Source organism: Erithacus rubecula (genome assembly GCF_903797595.1).
Source record: "Erithacus rubecula genome assembly, chromosome: 3".
Lineage (NCBI taxonomy): Eukaryota > Metazoa > Chordata > Aves > Passeriformes > Muscicapidae > Erithacus > Erithacus rubecula.
In genome coordinates, this window is record NC_136689.1 from 41,639,100 (window position 1) to 41,661,959 (window position 22,860).

General features: G+C 40.3%; 1 protein-coding gene across 1 annotated transcript; it reads right to left on the bottom strand.

Annotated features, from left to right (window-relative positions):
- Positions 1-450: 450 nt before the first annotated feature.
- PIK3R4 (phosphoinositide-3-kinase regulatory subunit 4) lies at positions 451-22,520 on the bottom strand. Its single transcript, XM_079302023.1, has 19 exons — positions 21,471-22,520; positions 20,188-20,321; positions 19,431-20,013; positions 17,907-18,041; positions 15,792-16,013; positions 14,248-14,421; positions 12,978-13,123; positions 11,675-11,878; positions 10,673-10,874; positions 8,931-9,130; positions 7,778-7,988; positions 7,263-7,428; positions 6,649-6,813; positions 5,375-5,586; positions 4,960-5,091; positions 3,670-3,770; positions 2,572-2,660; positions 2,006-2,114; positions 451-1,065 (listed from the first exon to the last, which is right to left on the bottom strand). Exons 1-19 carry the CDS (start codon positions 22,198-22,200, stop codon positions 895-897), a joined length of 4,086 nt encoding a protein of 1,361 aa, XP_079158149.1. The 5' UTR covers positions 22,201-22,520; the 3' UTR covers positions 451-894.
- Between the last annotated feature and the right edge of the window lie 340 nt (positions 22,521-22,860).

A 22,860-nucleotide genomic window follows, 5' to 3' on the forward strand; every position in this document is an offset into this window, starting at 1 on the left:
ATTAAAATAAACACCTGTCCTGAATTATTGGGTAAATCAGCACTCCCACTTAGCCAGAAGCCTTCATTGTTAAAGGGAACAATAAGTTTGTAGCTGAAAAATCCATGCTACTGATAGAATAGTGTTCTATAAGATGTAAGAGTTTTGATAAATATTATTGAATATAATTTTGTTTTCTTTCCCCTTTTGCATGTCTACAGTGCAGCAGTGCAGCTGTCTTTAGGTTCCCAGGACAGCAGAGCTTAGCCTTAGACTTAGCTTAGCCAAGTTTAAAGCAAGCTGGATGCAAGGCACAATTGGACACAACTGTCAAAGGACAGCTATGGATTAACAGAACTCTAAGCTGATCTCAAATGACAATGCACAGCCCCATGGCTCTGGCAGCTGAATCTGGCAGTGGAATCACTGCAGTGGAACCACGGATGCAAAGAAACCCAAGTACCAAACAGGGAAGCTCAAGTGGACTTTATTTTAGTTATTAGAATGTACAGGGACATCAGTGCACTGGTTTTATTTAATTTTTCAGATTCAACACAGGAGCAGTTAGACACCAGCTCTTTGCTTTGTGCACATTTAGAATGTGTCATGTGGAACATCCTTAAGTAATTTTCTGAAAGGTTCTTGAAGAACAATGTAGTCAAAACCAAGATAAGTGACTTCATAGATTCCCTTATATTTCAAGGAAATGCTAAGGATATAAAAAAGCTTTAATATAAGAAGTGATTAGGAAATGTGTCAAGGAAGGGTGGTAGGATACAGGTAACTGATTTTATCACCACTTTTATAGTTTTTGAAGTCCATTCCATTCCATTAACTGGAAACAGTCCTTGAAAACTTCATTATAACACTATTTCTTTATTACAAATATTTACATACTATATATTAGTACAGTTTTTATTTCCACACTTTAACAATCCCATCTCTTGAGGCAGTTACTATAAACCCTTGTGTGGTCTGGAAAGTGGCGATATCTGTGATAATGTCATGATGCCCAACTGGGAGAGACTCTGGACCCTTCCGAGGGGTCTCATCAGTGGGCCCCAGCTTTTGCTTGTTCTGAATTTCCTGTGTAAAAACAAAGTGAGAAATACTGTTTACAGAAGGGTGAGCATTTGCAAAGAGAGAATGTCATCTATATTAGGTTGTTAGTGTAAGAAGAGTGCAAAATCTCTTCCACCAAAAAAGCAATCTAACAAAAATGCCCAACCATACAACCTCACACCCTTTGACAGTTTTCTCAGGATTACTCCTTGGTTCATTTCTTTTCATCACACACAGCCTAAGTCTTAATCTGAACTGATATTACAGCTCTTTAATTAGGTAAATAATGAGGGTTTTTATAATATTTATTTCAATGATACTAAGGTTTGATATTCCAATGGGGGGGAAAAAGTTATAGGAACACATACATTTTGGTTTCCCAAAGCTTTTGTAAAAACTGCCTCAATAGTATGAATGTAAATTACTAGTTTGAGAAGAAACTCTAAAAAGGCAGTGCATTGGGTAGACCCCTACTGACTTGTTTTAGTCACCTTTGAAGTAGCACTCACTTTGTTAGACTGAAACAAAACATCCTGCTATTTAACAACTAGCAACACCACCAGCTCCCAAAGTCACTCTGAAGGATGTAGCAAAATCTTCAGCATGCAGCTACTGTATTATCCAAGTGCCAGTACAATCTCACATTGCCTTGCTAAGATCTTACTCAAAAGCCATTCCAAACACTGATCAAAGCCAAAAGTGTTAAAAGTCTAAATTTAAATACCCCATAAGAAACATATGTCTCTGGCTTCTTCATGTAAAAATATTTGGTGACTCCAATTCTGTCAAAAACAAATTATGTTTTTCTTTTAAAGTAACTTCTCCCCAACTGCCCAAAAATGCAATGCTGACACCATCCACAAAGAATGAGTGAGTTACAATTAAAGGCATCATGCAATGAATATAATCCATAGGGCCATCCAAAGGCAAGCAGTATAGGTGTCTATCAAGCAAAGCAAAATACCTGAACCACCTCTGTGCCCTCAATTATCTTCCTGTAGTAGGAAACAGATGGGGAATTGGAACTTCCAGCAACAACATATGATCTCTCAGGGTAGGCTAGATCCCAAAACCTAAACATGAAGAAACAAAATCAAGGTGAGATGTTCAATTTTATCAGCTTAAAATAGCTGCTTAAAAGTGGTCTTTCTCTTACAATGAAAATGAGTGGGCACAAATGCTATCTGCTTTCTACACTTAGTGGAAGGGAGTGATGCAGAGAAATCTACACTCATATCAAGCTCACACATGAGTTATTTTTTGGTTTCTGTCACGGAGCCCGTGAAGAATTCTACAGAAGGATACACTCTGTGTTTCAAAGTGCACATTGTGTTTCAGAGAGGCACCAAGTTCTGCAGTCCTTTTGCTGAGAACAATTTTCTCAGCTCATTGATGTTTACTAATGAACACATGTTCAGTATTATTGTTTTGGATTCTTAGAGATTACTTAGGCAACACTTGGCAAAATTTAGTACACCAGCAGGGGTGGAGGGGAGGGTGACAAACAAGAAAGTTGTTTAGTTTGATTACCTGATTTTCATGTCTGAGCCTGCTGTCAGTAATATAGGATTACCAGAAGCTGGACTACAGTATATTCCATGGATGCTGTGAGGAGAAGGCTAGCAGGAAAAAGAGAATATAAAAACAACTCATTAGCAATAGCTGTCACTATGCTTCAGAAAGGGAATACATTCCTTGCCACATTTGTTCACCCAGTTTCCAAATCCTTCTGGGAAATGCCAAGTTACTTTAATGGGCCACATCTTAATAATGAATGTAAATTGCTCCCTTAGACTTTAGAGAGCAATGCAACAGAGTTAACCCTCAGTAATCCTTTTTTTTTTTTTTTTTGAATCTTGGAAATTACATTCTCAATGATGAGAGACTATTTTAAAAATAATCAGGCAGGGAAATCCTACTGAAAAACACATGGATGCTTACATTTTTAGACTGTGAAGGCATTATGGGACAGATATACAACAGAAAACTAACTAAGACCATGGAGCTCCCTGTGTAATAAAAGGGCAGGACTGAAATGAACTCAACCTGCAATCCTTGTAGCACGTACCAACTTAGGTTTAAGTAGATTCCAGATACACATTTACAAAGTCTACAGAAGCAGCTGTGATAATTTTTGTCTATGCATTTGTGAACAATATTCCAGATTGCTCCTTTCCCAATTATATTCTAGAAGATGAGCAACTTCATGCTTTAAACTAGCAGTTAAGTGTAGTAGTGATATTATAATACAGAAAGATTGTGTAAAAGAGCAGATGCTTACAGAAGTATGCATAGCCCCAGGAACAGCAAGTAAAAGTAAGTACAAGATGCCACATCATGAATTTTGGCTTTCTCATAATCTTTATAAGCTTGACCATCTCACTGGTTTTCCAAGAAGATGAGGGGGGTATAACAAGTGAGTGTTACAAGTACATTCCACAGACAGTGGAAGGTACCAGTCAAGATTCAGGTTACACTGCTGTTCTACAAAGAGTATTTAATTCTGACAAGTAAAACAGTTATGATGCCAAAATGAATCCCAGGGCAAGTTTTGTAAGGATGCACAGCATGGAGTCTAAGGCTGTTCTAACCCTACACAAGAGGAACTGGAAAAGAAAGAGACCAGACCTGCAGTTCTGAAAGGGGTGGTGCACTGCTGGCCCACAGAGTGAAGCGCCGATCGCCAGTTTCCATATCCCACATGGAGACTTCATTGTTGCCTTGAACAGCTACAGGAAAGAGACAGGCAGTGAAAAAAGCACAAAACAGGTTGGTTGGCTCTTGTTGTTTGCTCTACTGACATCACATAGAGGGTATCAAACAGAGACATTCTCTCTTTGCTCCCTGCAGCATTTGTGTTAGTCTTGCTCTAGTACTTTGGTTTTACCTCTTGAAAGCAGCTTCACTATAATTAAAAGTGCCTGGTTTAAGTTTAAAGGAAACCGGATTTAATTCCCAACCCTTTTAAAAATTTATAAAACCCTCAGTTTCCTCCCTAGATAATTTCTCAGCCTTCTTTGAGGATAGATGGTTTGTTCAGCATAGTCATCAGGGACTTTGCAGAATACTCCTATGCATATAAGAAAAAAATCCAAAGTTACAGAGTTCAGTAGCTACAATGAAATTCCACATTCATGTGGATAGGCAAAGAATTCTGTTCAAGAGATTGCTTACAAGCCTGGCAGGAACCTAGCAGGCAAGGACTTTTTAATAATAATCCAAAATTACAAACTTTGTCATTCATTAGTCTTTCACAGGGAGGAAACAAACTAGAAAACACAGTGAAACTTGCTTTATTTGTATGTTTTTTCAAGAAATTTGTTTTATCTCCCAGGGTAGTTAATAACTCAAAATAGGAAGCCTAAGAAGAAAACAAATTATGAAACTCAAATTACGCTAATTTTACAGCAACTTGATACATTGCGTTACTGTAGGATTAGTTTAAGGTTCTTGTCCATTTCAGAATATCCTCCTGACACAAACATAAAAAAGTCTATGAGAGTGCCACATGCAGTGAGGATGAAGCAGCTGTAACCATACTGGATAAGGAATTTGGAGATTTCTAAAAGTTCTAACCCGTGACACAGCTGGCTTAGATTGAAGGGGGAATTGGAATTCAGTCTCTGCTCTACAAAAGGTGGTAGCAGATTGCCCATCAGCTTCAACACATCATGAGTTTGAATTTAATCTTTTGTAACATTTTGTCCTTAACAAGGGATGGGGTAGACAGCACAAAGGAAGGGCCCCTCATGACAGCTGCAATTCTCAGAAGATGAGAATTGTAAAGGCTGTCTATCATTTTGACAATGGCTAAACCCTACTTTTTTCCTTTTCAACTTCCCACCACGGCTTGAAGCAGAAACTGTAAGAAAAACTGGTTTAATAACAAGTTTAAGGTAAGTTTAAGACATCTTTTACCTGCTATTACCCAGGACTGATAGACAGGATGCATGAGCAGGCGTCTGATTCGGGCCTTGGAAGGATGAGAGTGGCTGGAGATGGGTAACTGAAACCTCATGTCCCAGCACGCCATGGTACCATTGCTTGTTCCTGGTGAGAAAAAGCTCCCCTTAGTCAGAGGGATAAATATAGGAGTTTTCATTCTTATCCTTGTGCTCTCTTCCTAGGAAAATGGCCTTCAGCCTCAAGTACTTAGAAGGCAGAATGCTTCCCAAAAATAGATGAGAAAATATTTCTCTCCTCTTGTTTGGGAAAAGCATATGCTAGTAAAATCAGACCAAACAAAAGCTTGAGCTGTAGTTACTGTAAGAGAAAACCATAAGGAAGAGGGGGGCAGGGAAGAGAAAGAAACTGACAAGAAATACAGGCTTACCAATACACAGCCAGCACTGGTGTATGTCCACAGCAAATGAAGTTATGAGGCCTAACTTCAAATCGTGTTTCAGTGTCCAAGCATTGCTGCTGGATCGCAAATCCCATCCAACCAGAGACCCATTAACTGTTCCATAGGCCAGGACTGACTGTGCTCCTGAATTGAAGTGATGCATATCTACCACACAGCCATCATCCTTCAGATCTAATGACCTGGGTTAAAAGAATAAACTAATTCAGACACATGTATGACTCCCTCCAAGTTTAAGACTCCTTCCCACAGCTTATGCTGAGCCGCTTTTTCCTTTTTGTGTCACTTCTTAAGGCAACTGCCAGAAGCAGTTTTCTGATTTTAGTACAATGGATACTTATGTTCCCTCAAATCTCTCTCTGATAGGTCCTGCAAGGTTGTCAGCAGCCCTTTGCAGACATAAACACAGCTCTGTGCTGAGTCAGGGCAATCCCAATCACAAACCCAGGCTGGGTTGAGAATACACTGAGAACAGCCCTGAGCAGAAAGACATAGGGTGTTGGCTGATGAGAAACTCAGAATGATTTAGCAGTGTGTGCTCACACCAAAAAAGCTAGCTACAATAGAAGAAAAGAAAGTGTGGGCAGCAGGTTGTGGGAGGTGATTCTCCCTCTCTGCTCCACACCTGTGAGACGCCACCAGCAGTACTGTGAGTACTTTCTGAAGCCTGGATATATGTCTCACTCAAAATGAGGATTAAGTTGTAGCTTCAGTGAGAAATATTCAAACACTGCTCATATGGAGGTAAGAAAGAGCTAAACCAAGCCCAAAGATTCCCCTAAATAGTATGCTATTACCCATATCTCTACCACCTTATCACATTAAGAGCCTGGGAGGAAAAATTGCAGGTCTGAGGCCACATCACATGCTATACATCTGCAAACATTTATTTAATGACCTGTAAAGAACCTTCAACATCACTTTTTAAATATTAAGATTGCAACAAAGGAACTAACTAATCCCAGTACATAAACACAACAATGGAGAACTATTCAGAATGGCTATTTCAAGCTCATGTGTTCAGTGACACAGGAAGTACAAATATCCTATAGCCAGCTAAGAATGGTCAGCTTTACACAGTTGCCTTTCAACACTTTTTTATGAAGCAAGACAAGAACATGGATTACAGCCTTCCAGTACAGTCTGGGCTCAGCCAGCAGGAAGCCTAGAGCAAATGTAAAGGTTTATCTGAGGAAGAGCTTGAGCTCTGTGTGTGGTGAAATTTAACTGCTTTAAGCACATACCTGCTTTGTATTGGATGAATTTTAGGAGATTTAGGGAGTTTGGAGGCTTCAATGCCAAGAAGCTGGATGGCACCATTATCTGAAGCTATAGCCAAGTAATGTGAGCCTTGGCAAAAAGTAAGTGTCTTTACATGTCCTCCAATCCGAGAGTATGTCAAAATTGATCTAAAAAGTACAGAGAGAAATATAGGGAGAGAAAAAAAGAGGTTAATTTTGGTGGCACTTAAAAAAAGCATTACTTCTCTTAAACACCTACTTAAAACCAATGGCTCTTAAGAGAGCTCTGAAAATAACATTTTAGCTGTTACAAAATGTGACAGCAAAAAAGCCAATTTTGTCTTTAAATAACATCAGAATATATTTATATATGTACAGAAATTAAATTTAAAAGCCTACAATTATTATGGCTACAAAGCAGTCCCTTTGCATTTTTTTATTTTATTAACTAATTGAAACAGCAATCTAATATTATAGATGCAAGTCAAGAGGAACACCAATATATCTCCTTATTGGTATTTCCAGCACACCCACAAGTGATTTGTATTTCACTCCCTGCTCTACTTTATTTTTCACTCTAAAACTGCAGCTCCAAATACCACAGGTTTTTAAGCTACCTGGTTGTAGTGGTTTTTCCTTCCATTTTCTGACTGTTCCAGACCTTCACTGTGCCATCATTTGAGCAAGTGGCAAAAATGGAGTGTTCGTCAGAGACTCGAATGCGATTCACTGCAGACTTGTGCTCATGAAGGTGAGCCACCAACAACCCTTTGGGACGCCATCCTACAGGGAAAACAAAACCACAACCTAATTAGGAACATGCATGTCCCCCTAGATCCATCCACTAACTATAGCAGGGTACAGTCATTACAACTGCAAAGCACAGAAAGCACTGAAAACAGTGTTAAGACATTTTAAATATTAAAGGCAAAAGCCTACTTGCTCAGTTCTAAATTAAACACTAGGTCATAGCTGTTCTGCACAGTAAACACAGTTCCTAAACTAAGAATTTTTTCCTCATCCTTTGCACTTTTTCCATGAAAGCATGATATCTTGACTCAAATTTTATATATATGTATATATATAAATAAATTTTTTTATCTAAGAACCTCCTCAGTGGCTTGTGATGTACCTGGAGGTGGGGGCTTGCTCTCCCACTCAGCATTCTCCATCATCTGTTTGGCAAGTCTCTCTGCATTACACTGCTCTCTCTTCTGCTGGATCAGCTGCTGCAGCTCAGTTTTGCACGTGGTGATGCGCAGCTGGTGTGCAGATGGGGACATTGTGCTGCTCAGGGCCTGCAAGGTTGGTTTCCTGGGCTGGACAACAGCTCCATCAGATGCCTGTAAGGAATCAGCCCTTAAAAATATATGCCTTATGTTCTACAAACAGATAAATCCCCCTCATAAGATTTCTGGGTCACACATAGTGAATAAAAATGGAAAAAATCTTTTTTATTGAACCAATTAGCACTTAATTAGCATTAAAAAAATTAATGCTTGCATGAAGGCAAAAATAGTGAAATTTATTATTTATATATAAGACTAACCCTTTGCTTATTCTACCCTGTTTGCCTACTCTGTTCTGTAGTCTGTCTATAGAAACTGTAATGTGCTGTGCACACCTATTAATGTGATTACTCCAGAGGCAGTTATTGCTCTCCAGACTGACTGAATTAAAGGTTAGCTCTCAAATTCATTTACACTAGGCTTTAAAAAACAAAGTGTAGAGTATTTCCCTTAGAGTTCAGGGTAGACACGCTCATTTAAAGCTAGCAGAAGTTAATCTCCAGCTAGAAGCCAAAGTGTCAAGAGATGCCTCCATGGCCTGCAGAGCTCCCAGCCTATCCTTCTCTAGCCAGTACTAAGTATTACAGCTACAGGGTGTCTAAATGCTGCTGTGATTTCCAAGTTAAAACCATGGTATCTCTTCCTCACAACATGTATCTGGACATGGAATTTGAGGAAAAGCCTTCACCACCCAAAAAGTTTACACAATAATTGTCTACACAAAGCTCCATCTCTTTGTGCAAAGCATCTATTTGTTGGTGAAGCTCTTCTGTTCAACAGACTAAACTTACTTCAGTCCTCTCTCAGTTCCTATTTTAAAAATAAGAACTTGAATGTCAGCAACTCTGCTGAAGAAGACACCCGCCAATATAGCATGGCCAGTGTCAAATAACCTCTGAACAAAACAAGAACATCACATCCCCATAGTTCCACTTGTCTTTAAAACAATTAAATCATTTCAGTTTAAGATGAGGACATAATATTTTTCATGTATACCTGTGGAGAGGAGGACAAAGTGGCACAAATGCCAGCTGAGGACTCTGAACGAAGTGGTTTCCCAGCTTGGATAGCTTCAGGATCAGTAGTTTGCCCATGTCCTTTGGATATTGGCTGGGAGATGCTTGCTGGTTCCAGGGACCCAAACATGCTTTTCCATTCTTCATTTACATTTGAATCTTGCTTTACATGCTTTCTAGCTATAAATAGTTTGGAGGGAGAGAAGGAGGAGGTGGGAGGAGAAGAAAAAAAAGAAATCCCAACATTAGCATAACATCATTCACTCGGGATCACTCATTACTTTGAGACTATATGGAAGTCTAATGTTTACATGCCAGATTGTTATTTGTGTACAGAGAAAACCCTACTGCTATGTTGTGGAGATCAGCTGACAGCCATTTATGAGGGAAACCAAACAAAGAACCTGCCATGTGTTCACATCTTCTTGATCCTATAGCTTACTCATGTAATAAATCACTTCACTAGAGGGAAAGCTTACAGCTAGAAGGCTGCAGGATTAGACTCCACCACAACATAATTTTTTATTATTGAAAGGTTTTCTTATGGAAGGGTTTGGGTTATTTAGTCCAACCACCCTGTGTGCAATGAGCAGGGACATCAAGAAAAAATTTCTAACAGCACAGTATACAAATCATTGGTAGTATCAAATACAATCAGTTTTCCATCATAATTGCAACATTTTCAGCATTCTTTTAGAGTCACTTAGAACTGTAAAATGTAGACAGAAAAATAAAAACATGGGACAAATTAAATTTGGACAAAGTCAGTGAAGAAAAGTCAGAGGCACAAGGCCAAGGGTAACAACTTTGAGTGAAACAAATTAGTTCACGTGTAGACTTCATATATACTAACTTTTAAATCATGTTGACTCTTGATGCAAAGATGCAAAAAAAACCAAAACCCCGAAAAATCCTATATTTTTATACTTTCCTTTACAATTATATGCAAAACCCCCTAACTGTGGAAATAAGATGTTAATAGGTATAGGCTTTACAGATATTTCTGTATTTTTACATGTAAAAACATAGCACCTACCAGTGATGTAACAGAGGAGGGAAATACAAGCTTGAGAGAGTTAAGAGGAAGCTCAAACTGTCTGGTAAAGAAGAATTTTGAGTATACAGAGAACTGGAATTCCAGAGAACTGGGAAAAAAGTTAGCAGCAAGTGGATTTCAGATCTGAACAAGAAAATATAAGAGGTTTTTTAAGCTGAAAGAAGAGCAGGCAAAAAAAAAAAAAAAAAAGAAAAATGGGAGTGGATGGGAAGCTGAAGAACCCTAGGGTGAAAAAGTATGTACTTGGATGAGCAACAGTTGAGAAGTCCTCAGTGCCAGCTTGAGGAGTTTTCAGTTTTCTTCAGGCTACCTCAAGAAAACATCCAGGATGTCCACAGTTAAAGAGCTTAGCACTTGTTGAGAGAAACAGAGCAGATACATAGTCTTCAACATTTATACTGTTGCCATGAATCACTAGAGTCCTGTTTGTCACAGCCAGCTGAACAACTGCACATGCAGTCAAAATAAAAAAATACTCAGAGGAAAAAATAATTCCCACTTTTCAATGATCAGAGAACATTCCACCACCTCATATTTCAAACAGAAGCAGTAATTTTCCTATTGCAAACTCAGTGAGGATGATGATAATTATGTAAGCTGATTTACTGAGAACACCCTGAAAGGAAGGCTAGACTTCAACTATATAGATCACAAAATATACTAACCACGTTTGTCATCTGAATCCTGCTTTGTTTTAACAAGATCCACTTGTCTCCCAGTTATTCCCAGAGCTGACAAGTCAATCACTCCTTTGTGACTGCTGTCATGCAGGTGGCTCTGATCCACAATATTGGCTTTAGCTTTATTAGATTTTAACATAAAGTCCTTCAGTGCTAACAGTTTGTCTTCTTCCTCCTCAGTCATCCCCTACAGAATAAAAGAAAAGGTAATATTACTCTCTTTTAACAATTACATGCATCAAGGCATGAAGATTTAAGAAGCAGTAAAATTAATGACTGGCTCAGGAATGCAGAAGAGCACATCCCCAGAATTCAAAGCATCAGTCCATTGCTCATACAAAACATAAGGTAAGCTACTGTAGTGTAAGAATATCTTTCCTCCTAAGGAATGGGGCAAGGAAAAGTGAAAGGGCAGAGCAGAACTGAATGCTGGATCACTGTCTGGTGCAATCTGCTTAGCTGCTACCTAGACCATGCTTACAGCCCACAAGCCGTAGAGGGAAAAAAGCCCACAGAGCTCCAGTCCTTTCTCCTCCCAGTCCTCACTACTTGGGGTGGGTGACTCTTTATGCTCCCCTCTTCACACATGAGCCTCAATACTTTCCAGCTCCATTTGCTTTTAGCACACATGTCCATGCTTTGACAAGTACATACTCCTTTATCCAGCACAATGCACTTATTCCAGCAATGCCCTGTAATGCTGCCACATCATAAATACATCAGAAGTTTGAGACTTACAGCCATTTTTTAAAGACTTAAGTGGTATTTGTATGTCTCTGTATCTGGCAGGTCTTTTAAAAATCTTTAAGTTCTGAACAACTTGTCCCACAAGCATATACTGAAATCAGTGAAGTTAAAGGCTTGGAGGATCAGAACCTCAGACTGGGAGTCCCTCATAGCAGTTACTGCAAGGTCAGGGTTTCTGGAGGTGTACAGAGCCCAAGAGTCTCAAGCCTGACTTTTAAAGTACAAATAAAAGCCAATTACTTGTGAGAGAAGCTTCTTCAACAGCTGTGCAATGGCAGGGTCCTCTGGGGGTGGGCACTCGGAGAGAGCTCCAGTTCTCTTCTTTTGCCGCAAGTGAAGGTGTCGGAAGAGGCTTGTGATATCCTTTGATCTTAAGACATAATCAAATATGGAACGGCTGACAGGCTCCTTAAGTACACTTAACAGGACTATTTCTTTGTCTACCTGCAATTCAAAACAACAGACCAGTCAACATGATGATATCCATATAACTTGTACAAATCATCTAGATTCAACTTGTCTCCTTTGTTGAAAATAGCATCTGTGTTGGTCATGTCAGACTTTCTCCATTCTCTTTCCCTCTTTCCTATATAGTGTTTCTCATATCTTACTATGTACATGAAAAAAAACTTCAAAATTAGTCTAGAGTGAGGACTCAGTATTACAATTCAACTTAATGTTACCCACTACTTGCTTGCTAAATACAGTGTTGCACAGCAAAGAAAAGATTTATATACTAAAATGAAGAAGAAAATATTTATATATTAACATGATGCAGGAAGAGAACAAGACAAATTTACAAATCAATGCCTAAAACACAGCACAAACAAGGAAAAAATGCTATTATAGTGAAGTTCCCATCTGCAAGGTTTACAGCAAAATGTCAAACATGGGATGCCTTTCTCAATGTATACTAACCGCAATTATTTCTTATCTATCAAAACACCTGAGAGGTGCAGTCTACCGGTCCTGAAGTTGTATGCAAAGATGCCTATATGACCACACTACCAGCATCATGCAGGTCATTCCTGGATGTGCACTTATAGTAAATTACTTCATTCACTCTGAGCACTGTGCCCCAATCCTCAGCAAAGCACTGACACACAGGAGTGGTGCTGGTGAAATCACAAGCATGGTAATCACTGCTTAACAGACTGGTCTTGTAGATCAAAGCACAGAACACAAACCCACTTGTTTCACAGCCAACTTTTTATGCCTTTTACACTTCTCTAAACTAGCAAAATATGGCAAGAGTTTGATTATAAACAAGACAGAAAAGGCTTGAACCAAAACCAAACCTGTCGATTTTAGGCTTTGTAAAATGTTTTGCATTTTGTAACAAATTTGAGAGAAAAGTCTTTAAAACATAGAAAGCAAAAGCCATTCTACAAATCTGCCAGCAGAGATCAAAAATCTATAATTGCCTATAATCTTAATTGAAAAAAAGTATATATGGTCCTTATAGTCAGGAGCATGGCCAAGACAAACTTCAGAATCATGGCTAGTCCAGACATATTCCCATTAATATTATTGGAAGAATTACCTGTATTATTGGTTGTGTGATAAAAGGATGGAGGTATGGCATTAGCTTGCAGTAGACATCAGCAATATTCAAATACTGTGCCACCACAGTGATAAATCCAACTGCACCATAACATATCCAAAGATTAGGGTGACATAGGAATGGTGCTGAAAGAAAAACAGGCTATTAAACATATCATTCATATAGGAGAGAGGAGATCATCCTGCATATGGCAGCCTGTGATATAATTTTCTTCTAATAGAATTACTCCCAAACTGAGCCTTCTCTCCTCCAGAGCACCAAGGTAAAAACATTCATATGGAGGAAACTATTTCATGGATTTCACTGTACTCATGCTGCTCAATCTCCTCGCTCTTGCTAAAAAGTGTATTTTCCTTATTTGTTCATTTTAATTCTGAATTGTCAACTACACATTTGCAATGGAGACTAATCCAAAAATAAATCTCAACTGCATTCTAACAATTAGTGAATCCTAAAACTGGTGATTTATTTTTTTTCCTTTTAAGTAAATACTTTATTCCTTCCTGCTTTCCCTCTCTTCCTTGAAGAGTCACTACTTCTATTCTAAGATTATGAGACTCAGAAATCCCCCTAATTATGTGGGCTTTAAGAAGTTGTTGTCAAGGCACTGTATCTAGTCATGAGACATAATCACAGATCATCTGCCCCAAATTCTGAGTGCATTTTAAAAACATTAAGAAACAAACTACATCTCAAAAGATCATTTGGTCGTTTTTTCCCCATAAATAGCTGTTGAATCTTGAGCACATCTAAATTAAACTGATAAGCCTGATCAGGAAGGAGAGACCAACTCTCCAACCAAGGGTGTACTGAGTTAATGGCTTTATGGAATTAGAAAAATAAATGATCAGGATTGTCTGAATTCTCTCATCTTCAAAGGCTAACATGTAAGTATTTGCAAGTTATGTGCCTGATGGACTACCTGAAGCAACCAGTATTTTTTTTTACAGCAGGCTGCCATGTAGACCCAGAAAAGATCTTAAGACAGAAAGTTTTTGGAGTGAGTGTTTTTTGCTGCTGCCCTATATAAAAGCTGAGAAGATGCTTACAATTTTTTTCCACCAAAACTATTATTTTAGAGCCCTGAGCACTAACATGGTTCAACTAGCAGTAGGTCCTTGCCACAATTTTGTTTGGATACTAAAACAGAACTACAGGTTTATATTCCAGATAGCTAAGCTGACACTGTAGCTTTATGTAGTACTGAGATTTCTTTTCTTTACTAGGAAAACAGGGTATTCCAACTTACCAATATCACAAGCAAACTCATAAATGTGGGGCTTTTGCAAGAGTCCCAGCTGGCACATACAAGTAAGAGCATTGAGGGCTTTATAAATGACAAATTCTTCAGCATCACTGAGACCTTGCTGAAGCAGAGGTTTGAGTATTGATGAGCTTTGCCAGCCAACGTAAGCAGCAACACCTGAAACATAAAAATAACACATAAAAATCCAAAGCAAATTGATAAACACCAGAAAATTCTGTCTTCTTACCAGAATTGAGAGTAAACATAAAATAACTTTATCCTTTCTAATCTAATAAGGTAATAAGCAAATACTTGCTCATGTCTTAATGCTGTACTTTGCAACCTTTTGCTAAAAGGAAGGAAGAAGAGAGAAATAGCAGAGATAAGAGAAATCCCCTCAGTGCTACTGCTACAGGGCATCTGCCCACACCCACAGGCAGTATTGCCTGCACCTACTTCTATACCAGTTAGAGAGCTCAGTTTTAATGATAAGCAAATGCTTGAAGTAAAATTAAAACATAACTTCAGAACATAATCTGAATTCTTCTGTGGATGTTTTGAACAGGTACTGGGAGCAGAGTTAAAAATATAGGTTACATGCCTTCACTTCTACTTTTAATTGCCTCACAAGTCTCTCTCTGTGTCTTTTGCAAGAAGTCAGGACACTCTGACCTGTGCTTTAGCTTCTCCATTGCTCCTTCTAAACAATTTCTGATAAGTTATCAATATCACCTCTTAGCAGTTTGCCAGCACAGCATTTTGTGGCTTTCAGTCACAATGGAATGTGTAGCTACCACAATGGCCCCACTGAAAGTTTGATCACGATGGTTTCTCTGCCATGCACCCAAAACACTATTTTTGCTCTCAGGAACTGCACTTGGGAAAGTTTTCTTGACCCACTTATCCTGAGCACTGACTCTCATCAATGGTCGTGTGGATTTCCAACATACATGGCACATTAGATACCAGTAATGACATCAGCTCTTAAGTGTAAGATTTGTAAAATTGTTATGAAGTATTCTGAAGGGACAGAAATCTTTAGGTGAGCTTTAAAGGCACTAAAAAACTTCTCCAGTTATAACTTTAGCATATACCAGTGCCTAGTTGTCATCATATGAACATATCTAGTGAAGTGAATGGGACCATGGGCACATGTGAAGTGATTCAGCTACTACAGAGCTTGCAGAAATCCCAGTAATCACTTGCCATAATTTAGCTTTTTAAGTTAGTGTTTGTAGCAGAGACTCGAAGAAGGAAAAAATAATTTAAATTCCAAATTTTTAATGTTAATCTACCCTAGACTTAAATGCCCCAGTTTTATTTGTATTAAATACTTAAACTAGAAGAAGTATACATTTGTATCTACATTGTTTCATCTTCATTCCCTGAAGAACTATTTCCACCAAATAATTCATAAAACTATTCTCTTATAAATTATAGAAATATTTATAAGGACTTTTATATTACTTATTTTTAATGTCCTGGAAACTGTTAATTTATTTACATTATTTTCTTTCCACTCTGTTTGGCTGAAACCAAACACTTACCAACAATGCTGTCAAAGAAAGCTCCTCGAAGATGCCAGTCATTCTTGTCATTTAAGAAAGTGATCATGTGAGACAGAAGAACATCATTGGCTTTTTGACGTCCAAAAAAGACACACAGACGTGTTATTCCATTTTCCATTAGTGTTTGTTTCACAATATTCTCAGGGTCACTTAACAAAGTCACAACTTTCTGCTGGACCATTTCATGCAAGGCTTGCAACTCTGCAAGGGACAACAGGATGAACATTTTGGCGGAGGAAAAACAGCAGGTGCATGTGTACCACCTGCTGCTAAAGGAGTTACAGTGACAGGTCACCCTGAACAACATGCAACTTGGTAAAACTGGTGATGCAACAGAACCTCAACAGTTCCAACAAGGGCTTACCAAAGACTTCAGGCTAAGCATCAGGTGGTGACAAAGCCAAAGAGTAGAGAAATGTGAGACATTTTTACCCAGATCAATTTATTCCAAACTTGTTGCAACTTCCACTAAGATGATTGCACTCATTTTATACATATAGGTGATATGCAGATGTGAAGAAGCAGCAGAGTGAGTCAGCAGCAACATTATAACAAATGCTTTCAGGAAATCTTGGTTTGATTTGTTTATTTGGCTATGAATTCCAAAATTTGTGAACTGACAACAGATCAAGAGTATGTTTTTTAGTTAGGTAGATAGATTCACTTCATTAAGCATACAGAGAGGAATATAAGAACACTTTAAAAAGTGAGTGCTTCCAGGTTCATTAAATTTCTGCAGTTAATCTAACAATACTGATGAAAAATTTGAAGATGACCTTGCCTATGGCTTCTACTTCATCACACAATTAAAAAAAATCTATTAAATGGAAATAACAGATTGTTAACATACTGCATACTATTTAAAACTACAAGGAAGGATCTCAAACAAGCAACCCAAAAATTTCAGCTACTGCTGCACCAGTTTTGAGAGGTGATTACCATTTGCCTGCAGTCAGAAGTTTAGCTAATTTGCTTTCTATCATGACCCTGTATATCACTCACATGAAAAATCTGTCTCCTGGGTTCAAATTTCTCATGCTTGGCTCCTAAAAGGATGAAAAGAACAGACCTACTCAAGCTTCTTCCTCCCTTGTGTTGCATCCTTCATCTCCAAGCTATTTCAAGGACAGGGGACAGAATTTCTTAGAAACACAGGCCATACAATGGAGCTTCTCTCTCACTCCTCAGAAATTCTGAGCACCCCATGCCTTACATGAAGGAATTTGAAGAGGATCTTTTATATTTGGTTTTAGCAAACTCATTGCTGTTTTATTTTAAAGTATCATCCTGCACCTAGTTAAGAGATAATTGCCTTTTCCCCAAATGGAATACATGCAGGATGTTTACCAACTCTGATTAGTCACAGATTGATCTACTCAGCCCAGAAGAGAAATGGCTATTTTTAACCACAAACTCTTCCCAGCTAGGAAGACTTGCCCAGCATCATTCTGGGAATTTATGCAACACTAAAAGGCACTGCAGATGACACACAGGTCACTTATTACCATGTGTCTTTCCAAAGGGAAAGGAAAAGAAAATCCATCCTTAGGATTTTAGCTCATTCTCTGCACTAGTTACAATACAAAGTTACAGTAATGTTGCTGCCAAATGGCATCCACGTATTTAGTTTTGCCAGGCAAACAGATAAGAATTGTGAGGAACAGAAAACAAAGAATGACTGAAAAATACAGTACAATGATTATGCTGGAATTTGACAGGTTTTCCCAAGCTAATGATGCTTCCCACTCCAACAGAAGCAGTATTTGGAACACAGACGTGTTTTTGCAGCTGACTTGTTTATGGGACAAGTAGGAAGTGAAGCTGGATATGCAGCCAGGCAGCCAGCATCACAATCAAATACCTTGAGGACCTCTGGAGAAGAAAAATATATTCATTTATACCCTTTTTTGTCTCTCACAACATTCAGAGCAGAGGTGTCTGTGTGAAGCTGTAACATACTTTGGTACTGGCCAAGGCAAAACATTCTTCCCATTTAACAGGAAGGCTAAACTTTGAGAGATGAGTATAGATCAATGTTACCTAGGAGCTTTGGCCCATGATTTGCTATTTTAAGCAGGCAAAAAGTGACATTACCTGTGTCATAGTTATCACTAGGGTGAGATGTTTCATCCATTTCTTCACCATTTGGCTCATTTTCCATATTCAGATTTTTCAGCTGGACTAACTCCAGAAATCTCAGAGCTGTTTCTGCCAATAATGCTATGTTTTCTGCAAAGGAAAACATTCTGGTTAAGAATTGTTCTACTTTGCCAATTTACAGTCTCATGATCCCCCTGAAGTGAGATTACAGCCACTGACAACACCAGTCACAATGGGCAAACAGGACTGAAATTACACAGGATGCTCTGGTCAATCCACTCCTGTTGACTCCCAGCAAAGCTACTGAAGTACATCAATTCACACAGTACTTTTCTCATGTTAAAAAGTGGAAAAATCTCATGTAAAAAAGTGGAAAAATCACCTGATGATATTAGGTGTAACAAAGACTAACTTAATTCTTCTAGAACCAGCCCTAAATGCCACTTAATCTCAGTTTAGTGACAAAATAACCTGATAGAATGTAAAGGCCAAATATTCTGAATTGACTAACATTGCCACATAGTAGACTGCACAACAAAATAACAACAAACCACCACACCAGGACATGTATCCTAGTGAATAACAACTTGTTACGCTAGAATCCACTTTTAGAACATTTGTCAGTGTATCTATCCAGACGATTTGGCACCGTTCTGCACCATTTGGAAGTTGCTGAAGCAACTCAGGCTGCATTATGTGGGTCACACCACTGCTGGCACAGGAACAATAACATCAAGGCAGAAGTCCCACTTAAGCAGTCGTTCTGAGTGTCATCCAAAACAACAGCAACATGCCAATGAAGCCTGTCCAAAGACTAAATCCTCCTAAGTCACCAGTCTGAACACTTCCAAAAGTGTACTATAGTAACAGAAGTTAACTCAGTTAGACTACCTTTAAATACATCGATGGATTTGAAATTTAAATTGATCACAGTGACCACAAGCAACTGGTTCTACTCATTACATATACAAAGTCTTCAATGAGTAGTTTTATCAATTTACTTAGTAAGAAAAACATCACCTGAGACATTTTCAACTGGAAACTTCATTTATAACTTAAAAAATCCTAAAGCCAAAACTAAAACAACACACCTGAAAATGTCCTAGTCATAGCAAATAAAGGTACATGGTAAACAGCAAACACGGGCATGACTACAAAGCTTCTTCCTGAACTGTGCATAACTCACACATATGAATAACATCTAAAGAAAACATCTGTTACAGTATAAGCCAGTCTATTACAGAGCAAGTAATCTAATTTCAGCCCCTGCATATCAAATTTCCTTTTGCTAGAAAACAGCTCTGCAACCCAGCAACACAGAGATGCTTTTAGGTTCGTTTTGTATTTATTCAGTTCCACCAGGCCATTTTAGGGAAAAAATCAGAGCTAATGAAATGCGAGTACAGGTGTCATTGCCTGCAGTCACTTCTGAGACTTCTGGAGGGTTTTACTGACAGAAACAATTAAGAGAATACAGAAAGGCTCAAGATTTGGAGTTTTGACTGGATGTCCTCTTACCAGCATATGCAAGTCTGACGATGGTGGCTTCGTCCTGGGCCAAGTGTGCAATGCCTGGCAGAATGTACTCTGGGTAAATGTTAATATCATTGCGTGGCACCTCTTTGACGAGAGCCAGAACTTTAGTTAGTGTCCTCACAGATTCTGCCCTCACCCTGGGCACAGAGTCATTGCTGAAATGTAACAGATAAGGAGTAATACGATCCAGAAGAATCTCTACGCTTAATCTTGGTGCTAAATGAAGAATCAGCTCCAAAGCAGCCAGTTTTGAATCACAGTACTTGAGAGTCTGTAAACAGGAAGTTATCACAGACACTAGAATAACCAGACCATTCTCCTTTGTCTCTCCCTCGGCTTTCTCTGTGCGATCATGCCCACAGAGATTGTGAATTATGTTGTCCAGATCTTTACGTATGACCAGTATACGCTCATCTGCTGACACACACGTTTCCTTGGCAAACTGGGCCATGTAAGGCTGAAGGAAAGTGTAAAATATTTCAGGAAATGCATTGTTACGCTGCTGCTTCAAATAATCTTCAGCTGCTAAACGTTTATCTGGCTCTCGATGGATCATCTGAGTGACCTTGAGAAAGGCAGAAGTAGGAGGGAGCGGGAGAGAAAGATCAAAGGTTTAGACATTCGTAATACAAAATCATCAAAACCCAAACCCAAACAATAAGCAATCTGTTACCAAAGTACGTGAAATAAACTGCAAGCAGAACACACAGATGGTTCTAATTCTGTAGTTCATCCTTACCAGTTCTCTGATACTGCGGTCTTCAATTTTGTTTAGGACTTGATCGGGGGAAAAGAGGCCATTTCTGTAAGCCAAAAGCTGAGATAAATCAAACAAGGGTACTCCTTCTGTGAAGAGCTCTGCTATCACACAACCTGGGATAAAAAGAAAAAAGAGAAGTCAAAGATGTCAGAGGAATATAAACAGACACTTTAACTTTGTTTTCTATATGCAGACAAGAATAAAACCTAAACAAGTCTTTGCTAGATTAAAAATAAGGCAAATGATTTGCCAAATTAATTTGCAGGAAAGAGATAACATCTCAAGCTCTAAAACCTGGCTTTTATACTTGATCCCTGAAATATGTTCCAAGTAATTTATTTCAAGCATGTCAACAGCAGAGGAGTTTGCAATTAGAAAACATGAGGCAGTGACTTCATCAGCCACCTGCCAGCAGGAAAATCCATCACTAGAAAAGGAACCCACATCACTGTCGTGTGGTAAGAGTGTGGTAAGTCAGCAGGGATCGGATAGTATGTCAAAATTAAGCAGCCCTTTTACAGAAGATAAAGAAATAACTTCTGCTCCCACAGCTGATGCTGGGAGACAGCATATATTCACTCACACATGATTGCTAAAAACAGACCCCCAGTGCTGTGTACATGATACCAGTCTCTCTTCAAAGGATCTACTCCTGCAGTTTGCTCCCAATAGTCTGCTTTATCAGTGGAGTGTCCTGGAAGGTTGGTCATAAGAGCAACTTGTAAAAGTAACCATTTCCCTTCAATTCATATTCTGAATGACTTTAAGGGAAGAAAAAACCCTCAAAAACAAGGGCTAAACTCAATACTTTCAAGACAAGGACAAGACTCAAGGCAGTCTCCCACAGCCAAACTCTAAACAGTACTTGTGATTGGGATCATAACAGCACTTTGCTCCCACTTCGTGCCTGTGGGGAAAATAAAATGAGAAGGGGCTTCTAGAGCCAGTATTGCCAATTTATCCTGAAAGCTGTGTCAGTCCCCCCAGAAATGGCCAACTGACTGGTTTCTCCTCTCAGGCCCCATGAGGCACACGGTTCTCTGCCAATAGAAGATGATGGACTGTGTCTTGATGAACCACCTCTTTCCTAGAGCATAGCTGAGCCACAACAGAATAGTTTGTGATTCCTCTCCTCAGAGAATAGCAATACACTTAAATTAAGCAGCCTACTATGTTCTTGTGTAGCTATACTGTACTACATGAGTCTTCTAAGCTCTTCTGCACTGCATTAGTCAAAAACAACACCTGATAGCTCCAAGTACCTGCAGAAAATATATCCATTGCACGTTTTAACTCCCCTCTTGTTCGCTGATTGCTATTTGCCAAGTCTACCAAAGGAGTGGAAGGGTCCCGCATGTTTTCCAGCTCCGTGGCAAACATGCTGCCATCAACAAAGCGCTCAGGAGCGATGTAACACGTTCTCCTCCGGGACGTGTCGAAGAAATAATTGAAGTCAGCAGGATTGTCTTCAGGAAGATAAGTTGGTTTAAAACTGGCGAAGTCAGTTAGAAGGACCCAGTTCCAGCTGGTGACCATGATGTTCTCTGTTTTAATATCACCATGGCGGACTCCGGATTTGTGCGCTTGGTCCACCGCAGTGAGGATCTGGAAAGCGATCCACCTTTTCTCAATGTTGTTCAGGAATGGCCTGGTGCTAATTCGGTCATAAAGGTTGTCCCGTACGTACTGTCTGAAAAGCATGGCCGCTTTCTCGGACAGGGCGGCTTTCTGGAAGGGGAGGCAGTTCTGTGCCGAGTGTAACCTTATCTTCAGCTCCTCCAGCTCCTGCTTGTAGCTCGTCAGGGGCAAGGTGGGATCCTGAATGGCAAACACCTTCACGACTACCAGCCCCTCCCGGTGCTTGGCTCGGGCCACCTTGAAGAAGCGGGTGCTGCCCAGGCTCTTGTCGTACTCGAAGTCGTGGATGTCCGAGAAGTAGCTGTCCACCGAGAGGATCTGCGAGGGGGCAATGCCAGCCAGCTGGTTCCCCATGGCGGCACCTCCTCCGGCCGCGGGCACGGCGCCGGGGCTCTGCCTCGTCCGCCGGGACAAGCACAGCGCGGATCTCCCTCAGCCCCGGCTTCGCCCCGCCGCCCGGGCCGCGGGCCGCGCTCCCCGCCCCGAGCGGGCCCGGCCGCCGCCGCTGCCCAGGCCCGGCCGCCGGGCCGGCCCCAGGGGCGCGGGTCCCCCCGCAGCGCTCACCGGCCCAGGCGGAGCCGGGACCCCCGGCCCCGGAGGCGGCGAGAGGCAGCGAGGCGGGACTCGGGGCGGCGGAACCGGCACCGCCGGGCGGGCGGGGAAGGGGCGGTGCCGTGAGCTCACATCCTGCGCCCGCCGGCGGCACCGCGCTGTCCCCGGGTCCGCGGCCGTGCCTGCGCGGTGACACCGGCCCGCCTCTGATCGCCACATGGCCTCATGGCCTCCTTTTTGTTTGCTTTTTTTTTTTTTTTTTTTCCCTTCCCTCCCCCCCCCCCCCCCCCCCCCCCCGACTCCGTTCCCTGAACACGTTTCTTTTTGCTCAGACCTGCTTTAAGTTGTTTTCGTCTGTTTGTTGAGCCGTGTTAGGAAGAGCTGTGGGGGCGCAGCGTCCCTGTGAGCCCAGTGCTGAGCCAGCTGGAGCAGGGCGGTCGGAAGGGGATGGAGGTGCAGGAG